Here is a 12392-nt window from a genome sequence, read left to right on the forward strand (position 1 = left end):
TGTGTGGTGGTGGGTGTGTAACTGCAGCAACTGCAGCTGGGGTGTGACGAGGGTGTGATCACCCCTCCAGAGGGAGAGAATTGAAAGCAGAGACTGAAGAGAAATCCTCGTAGCATCTAAACCTCAAAAGGATGTTAGGTTCTTTCTGGCAGCAGCAATTAGTGCGTGGTGGGCTTCTGTGTTGGTGTTTTGTTTTGGTTTTGTTCAGGGAGAGGTGTCAGTGAAGGAAAAATGGGAGCTAAAGAGGTTGATGCATACCAAGGTCTTTTTTACTGTGAGTGAAAAAGAACTTAGTTTCTATAGGTCTCTACAGAACTTTATCTAGATGGCAAAATGATGGCTTGGCTTGGCTTTTGAAACCAGGAGCTTATTGGCCATTGTACAATGTTGTACTGAAATGTTTCTGGTTGCAGAGTTATTTTCTGTGAAGTAACACATATCTGTGTTTTGGATTTGGCACAAAGCAATTTCATATCAAAACCAGAACATGGGTAACTTCCTTCATATTCATCTTATAAAAAAAGGTCCTTTGAATTTGAGAGTAACTCCAACAACAGCTCAGCTGTCTGAGATGTACCTGCCGAAGCTCTTGCAGGCAGCAGGAGTGTACGACTGTCAAAGCTTCTGAATTTCAAAAGAGAAGCAGAATGAGACCAGGCGTAGGCTGCAGCTGTAATCTGTGCTTGGTAGCATCCAAGTCCTCTCCCATGAGTCACACTGCTGAGAACATCGTGGATTCTCTTTAGCCTCTTGGGATTTATTTTTTTGGCCCTGGACTGCAGCCTAATACTTCTTCCACTTCTCATCTCCCTTTTGCAGATAAAATCATGTTTAATTTGGGTTGTTAAGAAGAAACCTAGAAAATCCGCAGTTCTGATGTAGATACCTTCTGACATAGTTCATATTGTTAATTTTATGTGTGGCCTAGGGCTGGAAAATACTCTCTACCCTACCTACCCAATTAATCCCTGATGATAGCCCTGCCTTTTATGCTGATATTGACACTCCCTTTCTTTCTCTTATATTAGGAACAGCGTTTTAATCCATGATTCTGTCTTGTTGTGAGGTTAATAACCTGACAAAAGTCCTGAAGTTTTCTTGTCCTTCCCTAAATTCCCTTGTCCTTCCCATCATGAGAACTACTGGCTTTATTCTTGCACTGTACTGTTTTCCTCTCTTCCATTTTGACAGCTCTTCGATGTTTTCTCTGCACCATGTTGCTCTTTCCTCTCATGCTTTCATTGAGCTGCTGCCTCTGAATTCCCTTACGATTCATGTGAATCTTCTATAATCCTTTTTTGACTTTTTCTCATGTTGGGAACTTACTGCTCCTGCATACTCATTCAACCTATGTCTGTTTTTCTGTTTTTTCATTCACCAAGGTTCTTTTGATTTGTTCTCTCTGAAACATTACTCATTCTCTGTTGCTTAGTTTCCAGCTTTAACTATCACATTGCCAGTCCTCCCATGCTCTCACCCAGCCTTTCCATGAATTCAGTGTTTATTACTTCTACTGAAATGGTTCCTGTATTTTGCTCTTCTCCTTCCAAAACCTTTTGTTCTGCCTCTCCCTGCAAGTCTATTCTTGCCAGCTTTCCAGTCCTGATCTACTCCCAACAATGTCCTTTCTCTAGCAAAACCATTCTGATGGAAGTCTGAGGATCTAGGCAATTTCTTCTACCATGAACACCCTGGATTTATTCTCTCCTTTTTTTTTTCTCCTAGTGTAATTAAATTCCATATGTGCAGACCCATCTTTACAGATTCTGAGTCAATCCTTTCCCTCTGGTCTTTTTTTTTTCCTGTGTGCAGATTTCTGCTGATCTTATGCCAGTATGATATAGTAAGATGTGCCCATCTGCTCTTCTCGCCTCATCTTTCCTTCCTCTATTGCTATCTCTTCCCTCTTTTTTTCATGGATACAGGATTCCTTGCTTCCTGTATTTATATACCATTCAATTTACCCTAGGAATCTTACCTAGCTTCTGTAACTTTATTCTCTCATTCCTTGCCTTAATCTTTGCTTTTCCTCCAGTTCTTGCCCTTAAAACCAGCAGAACAGTTGTGATGTATTTCTGTCTCCAAGATGCTTTCTTATGCATCATCACAGATAAAATTCATCTGTTGTTTCCAGGATTCCCGTTTGCTGGAGCATCTTCTCCTTGCCTCTTGCTTGGCCTTGAGCTTCAATCTTTAAATCTTCACTGGCTGCTTTTCTCTATTGCATTAAACAAACCTCCTGTCTTCAGGACACTGTTATCTGTACCCAGACTCTCATGTTCTCACTACAGGGATTCCCATAGCTCATGCCTGTTACTGGAACAGCTAAAGCAAGCATGGTTCTTCTTTATTATGTCATTTTTAAGGCACAGGAAGTGAGACTTCCTTTTACAAGGCTATACTGTTCTCCTGTTACAAATCCCTCTTAAAATTTCTTTTGCTAAAACTACCAAAGTGCCCTTATCTTTCATAAGGTAGTGTGTGCAATAAATTGTATGAGTGATAGGAAATTCGCCATTACATTCAAAAAAATCTAATGTTTACTAGTGCTTTTTTTAAAAAAATGTAATAAAATCATCTCCTCAGCCCTGTAAGATTCATGAAACAGCAGCCCTGTGATAGTGAGTCTTAGCTCTTGAATCACCCACATAAGTCTAGTGGGTCCAAACAGCAACACTAATGAAGACATAACCTCCACTGCTGTCATCACCCAAGTGCTTACAAAACCCTGAGTGGCTACTGCATTTTGTTTGCTGCTTTATTGCACACTTTTAAATGGGTCTGATGTTTGTACATCCCTAAAGCAGATGCTGTGTGTGTTGTTTCTTCTCACCCTTGTCTAGCAGCCGGGATTTCCTGCACACCCACTGCTAGACCCACTGTAATATTCTTGTTCTTGTAATGCTTTTTGATGCCAGTCTAAAGGTCACCTCAAAAGCGGCTGCTGTGGCAGACTCCGGTTTAGTCAAACCGCTGTGAAGCACAGCAACTCCCTGTGCAGCCACTGACACCGCTCTGGGTTTTTGGCCATGCAGCTCAGAACAGAACTGTGGTGTATCTGGCTCTGTTCAAGAGTCAGTCATGTCTGGTTGTATTGGTGCTTCTTCTCACTGTCTCACTGTAGTTTGTGGATGTTGTTAAATCATCCACAAGGTCATAATGTAAATAACTACTAAGTATTTTAGATATTAATGCTTCACAGGATTTATGTTTCCAGCTTCCTCTAGTAAGTGGAGTGTGCACAGTTAAAAGAAAAATAACGAATATATTTTTGTTGAATGCTTGGTTTATAAGAAATACTATGTTTTCACTATAAGTTCTTAGGTTTCCCTAAATCTTGGATGAAGCCTGTATGTTAAATTTTGGCTGAGTGATATACTTAGCTGGTGGATATCCCTAACCAGCATGATTTGTATTGTGGTACTGCTAAAGTTTGTTGGATATTTTCCAAACAATACACAAAGATGTTGAAGCTAATGAATATAATATCTCACTGCAGCAAATCTGTTCTGTCCCATGTCAGGCAGACTCGATCATACACTGATAGGTCTATGCCTATACAGTAAGTCATTTTCTTTGGGTTCTCCATTATCTCTTTGTAAAACTTCCTTTGCCATGTATCACAGAATGGTGTACCTAGGTGGCAATTCTATTAGCTGAGCTCAGATTTTATGCCACAAATCTGAGTATTTCTATAAAATCACAGTGGGAATCAGCAGATGAGAACCTAATGGACCTACCAATTGTTCTTCTTGCAAGGGTGCTGAAAGCAGCTGGAGCTGGTAACAGTCAGTGCTGGTGACACTAAGGAGCTCATGGTATGGCACCAGTTCTGATCAGTGCCCTTCTCATCCCCTGCCTTGGACTGAGTTCTGAATTAAACTTTTTTAATAATTGTCCTTTCAACTTCTTTGACAACCTTTATTGTAATAATCCCATCCATACACAGCAGCTTCTCTTATTTGGTATTGTTTACTGTGGCCAAGGTCCTGTGCCATGAATATGCATTTCTTGACTCACTTTGCTATTCCTCTCATTTTGGTATCTTTTGCACAGACATTAATAATTTCTTGGCTCTGTTTTGGGGAGCTGGTATAGAGGATAGGTCCTATTTCTCAAATAGAGATCAAGATGGATCAAGTAAAAAAAGATTCCAGTCAAACACTCAGCTAATTAAATAATGAGACTTCTTTCTTCACTCATCTGACTAACAGAATACACATTTTAACTGCTGCAAAAAATAAACCTCAAATACATCAGCTTTCTCTGCTGTTTTCTTGTTCAACAACTACATCTGGCCCATCCTTTGTTTTGGGTGAGATTATAGTGCCTTAATGTGTAGTTGAAAGTTTTGTCATAACTTGAACATACTTCCTTGTCTTTCAGGTTTCAATGGTTGTATAAAGAGAATGTCAGTAATATCTGTGGCCACAGTTTTAAAATAACTTTCTTCTGCTAAAAATGGACTTCAATTGCCATACATTAAACAGTTAATTTCTGTGAAGTTATTTCAACCTTATATTTCTACAGCCTGCATGTCTGGGACTCTTTCCTGGATGCTTCCCAGATCCAAAAATCTGGACCGATTTTCCCATTTCTTGTGAGCCTCATTTCTTTTATTTTTCTCTCTCTCCCTTAAAAAAAAAAGCCTGCTTAGTAGAACACTTTATTTCTTCCTCAGTAAATGCCTTGGGTATGTCCTGATATATCACACTCCCTTGTGTCTTCTTCTCTTTCATTAATAGTATAAAAATTATTGAAAGTTAAAACATGCAGAAATAAGGTTTTGTTAAAGTACAGAAATTCTCAGTGGATGTGTATAATCATTAGAAACTGATTACAGTAGCTTGGCTTACACTTGTAGGTCTTAAGAGTTCTGTGCCACTTCTTGCTAGATTTGCTTGAGTTTGCTGTTACGTGGGTGTAAAAGCTTTTTACTGTGTGTGAATGGGCAGGTGGTCATGGATCTAAATTGTCAGACCACTTGCATTTGAGGGACAACACAGCTTTGTGCCTACAACTCCAGCTGAAATTCCTGCTGCCAGCAGCAAGCTGTGTGCAGTCTCTGTGCTGTGACAATCACAGCCACTGGTTTTGCTCTCAGCTTAGGAGTCTCTGCCTTTCTACAAGATCGAGGGGGAAACATCTTTCCAGGCAGGTTCTGTAAATCTGCGTTCCACGGTGACGTGTCAGCAGCTCATGAATCCAGAGACAATGCTTGGATCTTTCCTTATGGAAGTGTTTACAATTCAGTTGTGGTGGTGTGTCATTCTCCTTCCTATGGCTCTTCTCCCTCTGCTGCCATAAGCTGGGAAGGGGGAAAGTGCTGGGAAAAGGGATAAGTGTTTATATTACACACACACAGATCAGTTTGCACAAGCCAGGAGTGATGGATGGGGGCAAAGAGCGAGCCTAGATATGAAACCAACAATAATGACTGGTTTTATTGGCTACAAATGGGTGGTCAGAACATGGCAGCACTAAACAGCTTAATGGACTTCAACACTTTAACATAGTAACCAGAGCAGAATTTTGTTCAGACATCCTTCCTACTCCAGGAATTGGTAGCATTCCTCTTTTGATAATGGCAATAGACCACCATTAGGTCAGGATTTGGGGCATGTTAATCTTATCTTATGGGAAAAGCTACTCACTCTAGTGATGACAAAATAGCCCATATAAATAATCAGACTTAAAACCCCCATGTTTTCTTAACATTTTGAGTCTTCAGTTGTCAGGAGAAGGCAAATATGTTAGTTTAGACACACAGATACAGTATAATCTGGTCATTTGAATAATGAGATTTTTTAAAACAAACTTTACACAAGTGTGCAAGTGAAAGGAAGCAATAAGGCTTTCCACTGGAGTAACTGAAAATACACTTACCTAATTAGAAACTTAGTACCATAAAACACTTACATGTTTAATATGAAATCTGATTTTAAGAATCCAACAAATTCTAGACTGCCTTATTTTCTGAGTGTATTCCAAGAAAAAGTAAACCTGGTAAGAGGAAGTTCATCTGTATGCAGCCAGGGCAGGAAACTGCAGTAATGTAATAGTTTGTGAAGTTTCCTGAATGTTAAAAAGTATTGATTGTGAACATGAGAGATTTTTTTCACTGTGTATGGGAAAACTTACTCAAATACACAAAACTTTTTTACTGTAGTGCCTATTTAAAAAGAGAATTTACTACTCTGCTTTACAAAGCAATAATATAATCACCTCATTGCGCTACTACTTGAAATAGTGATATCCAAATATCATTGCAATATGAGCAATAGGAATGACTAGAAGTCAGGGGAAAAAAAGATAAAGAGTGTAAAACTAATGTGTATTTACATACTCCTGGTCTTTCCTACAATGAGATTCTACTTTACCTTTTTTTGGTGTTAAACATATTAATGAATAGCAAACAAAATAGTTGATATGTAAAACACTGTGGAATATGAATGATACATCTGAATGTGCTGTAGAAATATGCAATAGGAAATATGCTACAGAATGTATGAGCTGAATGAAAATAAAAGATTGTTCCTGAGAGAGTCTTTCTACCCAACCATTTGTCATAAGTGTTTGAGGCAAATAACATCAAGTTTAAAAAAGATCTGCTTGTCTTATATGGTCATAAAATCTCCAGACTGATCTTAAGACTGCTGCCTTTTGGCAGGAATATGTGCCCTCTTGCTGCTCGTTGCTAGCAAGCCTCTTTTGTTCAGGATGGAACTGAGAGAATAAAGAGAAGGAGTCTTGTGTGTTTCTTGCAAAATTCTCCACCTGTAATCACCGCAATGCATAGAAAATGTCATAAAGAATTCAGCAAGTGATTTTATCAATGACATGAAAATGAGGCCTGTGATGATGAGGATTTAAAGGAGAACCAGTTTGAAATGTGCTGAACGTGTCAGAATAAGTGTGATGAATGGAAGCAGCTCTGACTTTTATATAAATAAAATAAGAATCTGGCCTGATATCTAATACAGGAATTTCATTCTCTCTGCCTGGTTAGAAAGCGATTCATTAAGAAACAGCTTCCTCAATTCTAATTTTTCATTTTCTGTGATGATTGGAAAAAGTGACTTATTTGAAGAAAATTTAACTCCTCACTTGGGAGGGTTTTCCTTTCCACATCTTCAGAGTAAGTAAAGCTGTGCTAATTACAATTCTATTAATGTGTACACTAGCTTTTAAATTTTTCACTGATTAATCTGTTCTTTATGAGCTAATGTCCTGTCATACAAAGAGAAGTATGATAAATATAGCTGATATTAAGACTCTTGTAGAGTTTCAGACCAGGTAAAAGCAATACATGGTGCATTTGGGGCAAAGGATTTGGATGTCTTTACATTTAAGATGCTTAATTTGCCAGCCTGTTCAAGCACTGTGGTCCCTACAGGCAAAGACAAGAGGCAAGCACTTCAAACTGCTATGAAGAGGTGACTCTCTGTACTGACTGGATAGTTTAGAACAATTCAGAGTAAGATTAGTTTAGAATGTAATTCTAACCATATTCTATAACCATATTATAATAATATGGTTAGTTAGCAAGTTAAGTACATGAGGTTGCCAGTAGTTGTAGTTATACTCCTTTTCTCACAAAAGCTCGAGGCTCAGCATCTGGCTTGGAACAGTCTATCTCTCTCCTGGTAGTGTGGAATAATTTTCATTAACCTGTATTTTAATTTATTGTCACATCTACATTTAAATATTGGTAAGTTCAAACAGAAAAACTTATAAAGGCTTGTAAGGGAACTTTGAAAATGGTGTTAGGAGACTTAGTTTTATTAAAATGTAATAGAAAGTTTTCTTTAGTAGAATGCAAGTTTCTGTAAGGATCTCAGTGCCATGTACTTTGGTTTGCAAATACACTCACTGAGGAGCCTCCAGGCACGAGTAACCAGGCAGCAGGAGTGGTGCCAAGGTGTGCTAGGGCAGCACTCAGGGAGGAAGCTGTGACATCTGTGATTCCGCTGCCCACTGTGCTCAGAGCTTAGTGGGAGCAGCAAGCCCTTTCTAGGAGAGAGGCAAATGATCACCAATCAGCTGTTAGTAATGTGTTTTCCCTCTGCCAGAGTAACTGCTTCCTGCTGCTGCCTTCTGCAGAGTTCCAACTAGTAGGCTTAAAGTGTAATCTGGGAAAGAATAATTGCTCTAACAGTCACTGAAAAGCTCTCTGCCCTTGCTTGGGATGGTGTTTCCTGTGCTTTTTGTATGAAAAATTCACCTGTAGTCACTGTTCTCTTTTACTGTAGCTCAGAATTTTCCTGTATTGAAATGGAAAGAGAGGAGGCTCAAAACCACTTAGCTTGGCTATGGAAAGAAGCTTACAAAGTTTGCATCTCTTTATTGATTAAGCAAGCTGCAGGTACTGTGTTTAACAATACTGTTCTCCAAGGGGAAAAAAGAAAAGAGTTGTTACAAAGATCAGTAACTCTTCCTTTCTCAAATTCATGAAGCAAAGTTAAACAGCATCTTTTGCTTCTTAATTTAGTTATTTAAATGTTCAGTGGGGATAGATAAGATGAAAGAAAACTCAGGAGGACATCTGTCTGAGTACAAGATATTGATATAAATAGAGAGGCTGGGAAAAGTAGTTGTGAGTTTTCATTTTCTACTTCAGACAAACCAGTCAGAACAGAACTGTGCAGGGAAAGCACTGCCATAAGCTCTTGCTGAGGGAGAAACTGGGGCACAGCTCAGCACTGTTTGTTTTCACGTAGGTTTAGATAATAAAACACAGAGGGCTGAAAGGGAGATTTGATTTACTATTGTTCAGAAACCACATTTTCTTTGTCTGCGAGTTTCAGCTGTCCCTATGCTTTTACTATAACTTTAGATATTTGCTTTTCTTTACATTTTTTTCCCATCTGTATTTTCCATTTGGCATAATAAAAGGTTTGGAAGTGTAGAAGTGGAGTAAAAAGTGAATGGCTTGCTGCAAGGAAGCAGACTCTCTCATTCATTTATTTTCCCATTGTTTGGCAGGTGGAAAGCACAGATTTACAGAGCTGAAGTGGATCAGCTGAAGAAGTGGGGAAGAGAAACAAAACAAGTACAGTACCAGTGAAAGGAGCTTCAGCTTTATCTTGCAGCATCACCACAGCAACCAGAGAACACAATCAGAAGAAAAGGCTAGAGCAGAGAAGGCGAAAGTGCAGCTTCTTACCTTTGGACAGAAGGCAGCAAAATCATTATGCAGAACAGAAATGGTATTTGATGGTTCTAGACAAACTGCGGCAAAGGGAAGTGTCCCGTCATTAACAGGAATGTGCCACAGTTCATGCACTGGAAAGGGGAGTGCCATGAGATCTGGTGAAGAGACTATTTCTGTGGCTGCATACCTACATGGGTTTGCACCCTTGCTGGGACTCAATTAGGTGGCTGTAGGCATCGGGGATCATCAGGTATTGGATAGTGACCTTTATTCCATTCGGGGTGTACCTGGCACGAGAACTGAAAGACACTGCAGATCTTTTTGAGCGACGGCAACAGAGTGAGCCAATCTGCACCCCTTCCCTTCTGTACCTGCCTGCTGTACCATGGGATGTCGGCAAAGCTCTGAGGAGAAAGAGGCAGCGCGGCGGTCCCGTAGGATTGACCGCCACCTGCGCTCTGAAAGTCAGCGACAACGAAGAGAGATAAAACTCCTCCTCCTGGGCACCAGCAATTCTGGGAAGAGTACTATCGTAAAGCAGATGAAAATCATTCACAGCGGTGGCTTTAACTTGGAGGCCTGTAAGGAATACAAACCTCTGATTATCTATAATGCAATTGACTCTCTCACACGTATCATTCGGGCTCTGGCCACCCTCAAGATAGAATTTCACAATCCTGACAGAGCATACGATGCAGTGCAGCTTTTTGCCCTGACAGGCCCAGCTGAGAGCAAAGGGGAGATTACCCCGGAGCTGCTGGGGGTGATGAAGAGGCTGTGGGCAGACCCCGGTGTGCAGGAGTGCTTCTGCCGCTCCAACGAGTACCACCTGGAGGACAACGCTGCCTACTACCTGAACGACCTGGAACGGATCGCAGCCCTGGACTACATCCCCACGGTGGAAGATATTCTGCGGTCTCGGGACATGACCACAGGGATTGTAGAAAATAAGTTCACCTTCAAAGAGCTGACTTTCAAAATGGTGGATGTGGGTGGACAGAGATCTGAACGCAAAAAGTGGATCCACTGTTTCGAGGGGGTTACAGCAATAATTTTCTGTGTGGAGCTGAGTGGGTATGACTTGAAGCTGTATGAAGACAACCAAACAGTAAGTGCACCTTCTGCTCCTTGTTCTCTTTCCTTCTTTTCCTTTCACCTTCATCAGTATTTGGTCTTTTACCTCCCCCTCCTTCTTTCCCTCCCAAGGCAGTAATCCCCAATCATTAAGAAAACCTGTAAGCTACCGTTCCTTTATTTGGATAGTTTTCCCCACTGGACAGTTAGTTATTTAATGTTACTTTTGGGAAATGGAGGTGCTCTTCACATGATAGCCAATTTTTAATTTTTTGGTGCCTTTAGCTAAAAGTTCACATGGTAAACTGTTACTTCAAACACCAGTTTAAAAGGTAGGCAGTAGTGACATCCTGGTGTACAGGGATGATTCATTTGAACACCACAAAGGTCCTGGGAAATGTCAAAGGTAAAATAATAGTAAGTAACAGTTTCCTCCCCCTTTTTTTTCCAGGATTTTCAATAGGAGTTTGGGATGAAATTAATTTTTAAAATTAATTAAAGATGTTTTTTTAATTAGTATGACATTTTTGTATTTAAAATTTTCTTTGTTTCTCGTTAAATGACAGGTTTGCCTTGTCCAAAGAACAGCCATTCCCATTTAGATAAAAACAATAAAGACAATAGTCTTTATTGTTGTAAGCTTCTGGTGTTACAACACCAGAACACAGCTGTGCTGTTCACAGCACACAAACACAATAGCCATGGGTAATATATGAATGCTTACAGATACACAAATATATATTTGCTGTGACTTTCAAAGTGCCTGATTTAAGCTACACAGGGATTTTACTTGAATTTTTTTTTTTACAGCCTTGTAAAACATGCTGTTTAAGAGAAGGGAGTTTATGGGTAGGAACGCATGATGGCCCCTTTTTTGTTTGTATAGCTTATCACATATATAGTATTTCCCTATTCTTATCTTCTGTAGTGATTTTACTCACTATTCTTATCTCCTGTAGTGATTTTTATAAACAGCACTTCTATTTTCTTTTCTGTACTTTTCTGATGAGCCATTCTACTGTCCTGTGCATGGACTTACCCTTCATTATCTGGAGATTCTTTTCTTGGCATTAGTGCCTTCCTATTGTAACAGGTTTCTGTATCTGCTTTTTTGTTTAGTAACCTCATCTTGACATGAGAGAAGCATTGCCATTAATTCTTTCTCCTCATTTTCAGACATATTAGGAAAAGTATTTAACATTAGACTCTGACTAGGAGTTTCTTGCACTTCTTTTGACTTTTCCTTACTTGCCTTACTGTTCAGATTTAAAAATCAAAAAGGCAAAAAATCAATATACTCTGAAAAATCCTTATGAGCATTGGTCCACACAAGACCAACAATACATTGGTACATTACTGGAACTGCAACACTGAGACTGCCACTCATGAGAAAAGCCCTACAAATGATGGAGTTGCAGAATGTAAAATGCTTCTTGGTGTAGTATCTGTGGTGAAGAGAACTGCTAAATAAAACTAGTCTACTGCCAACATAACTTACTGCTTGAGAGTGCATATAAGAATCTGGCTGATTTATAAACTGTGAAAGTTGAGCAAATGATCTGTATGAATATGAAAACTTCTGTGATCCTGTTGACAGAAGTGGAGAAATGCTATGCATGAACTCTGTCTTTATTGAAGATGCGCTAAAATAATGATTGACAGATATGGTAAAAAATGAGGGGAAAACCAGTTCTGCACACTGTGGGTTCTGATTATAGCTGAGTCGTGAAGTCTGCTGAGGGTGAGATTGTTGTAGTGACACCAGTGAGCAGAACAGGAGAACAAAAATAATGCCCAAACTATTGGCTGCCTGGACAACTTTTCCTTTGTGTGACATTTTAAGTGACTAAGTTAAATTTACCCTGCCTGAAAACAAATAACAGAAGGGGAAGGCTGACTTTTTCAGGGGCTTTTGTCTTTCTCTTGCTATGCTTTATTCTGGGTAACATCACTCCTAGGATCAAAATCACCTGAGCTGACAGTTTGTAGACCTGGACAAAGCAATATTTTTGCTTGTTTGTTGAACATATGTGATATTTAGCTGTTTACTAAAAAGAAAGATAATTGAAGAATTATGGTTCTCTTTTTTCCTCCACCTTGTATGCTCTATCACTCTGTAACAATATTTTTCCTGCTTATCTAGGGTTATTTGGAAATGTGATCT

General features: G+C 39.5%; 2 protein-coding genes across 5 annotated transcripts in view; one reads left to right on the plus strand and one right to left on the minus strand.

The window, feature by feature from the left end:
- The window catches only part of RSPH14 (radial spoke head 14 homolog), a 72497-nt gene that overhangs the window by 27498 nt on the left and 32607 nt on the right, over positions 1–12392 (minus strand). The window lies entirely within an intron of this gene.
- The window catches only part of GNAZ (G protein subunit alpha z), a 50568-nt gene that overhangs the window by 11726 nt on the left and 26450 nt on the right, over positions 1–12392 (plus strand). For 2 of the 4 annotated variants that reach the window (XM_053993836.1, XM_053993840.1), the window contains one exon: positions 8253–10262. In XM_053993836.1, coding sequence (XP_053849811.1) covers positions 9540–10262 — 723 coding nt within the window. In that variant the 5' untranslated portion in view covers positions 8253–9539. The remainder of the gene's footprint in view (positions 1–8252; positions 10263–12392) is intronic. The other 2 variants (XM_053993837.1, XM_053993839.1) reach the window with 1 other exon arrangement.

Source organism: Vidua macroura, chromosome 18 (genome assembly GCF_024509145.1).
Source record: "Vidua macroura isolate BioBank_ID:100142 chromosome 18, ASM2450914v1, whole genome shotgun sequence".
Taxonomy (NCBI): Eukaryota; Metazoa; Chordata; class Aves; order Passeriformes; family Viduidae; genus Vidua; species Vidua macroura.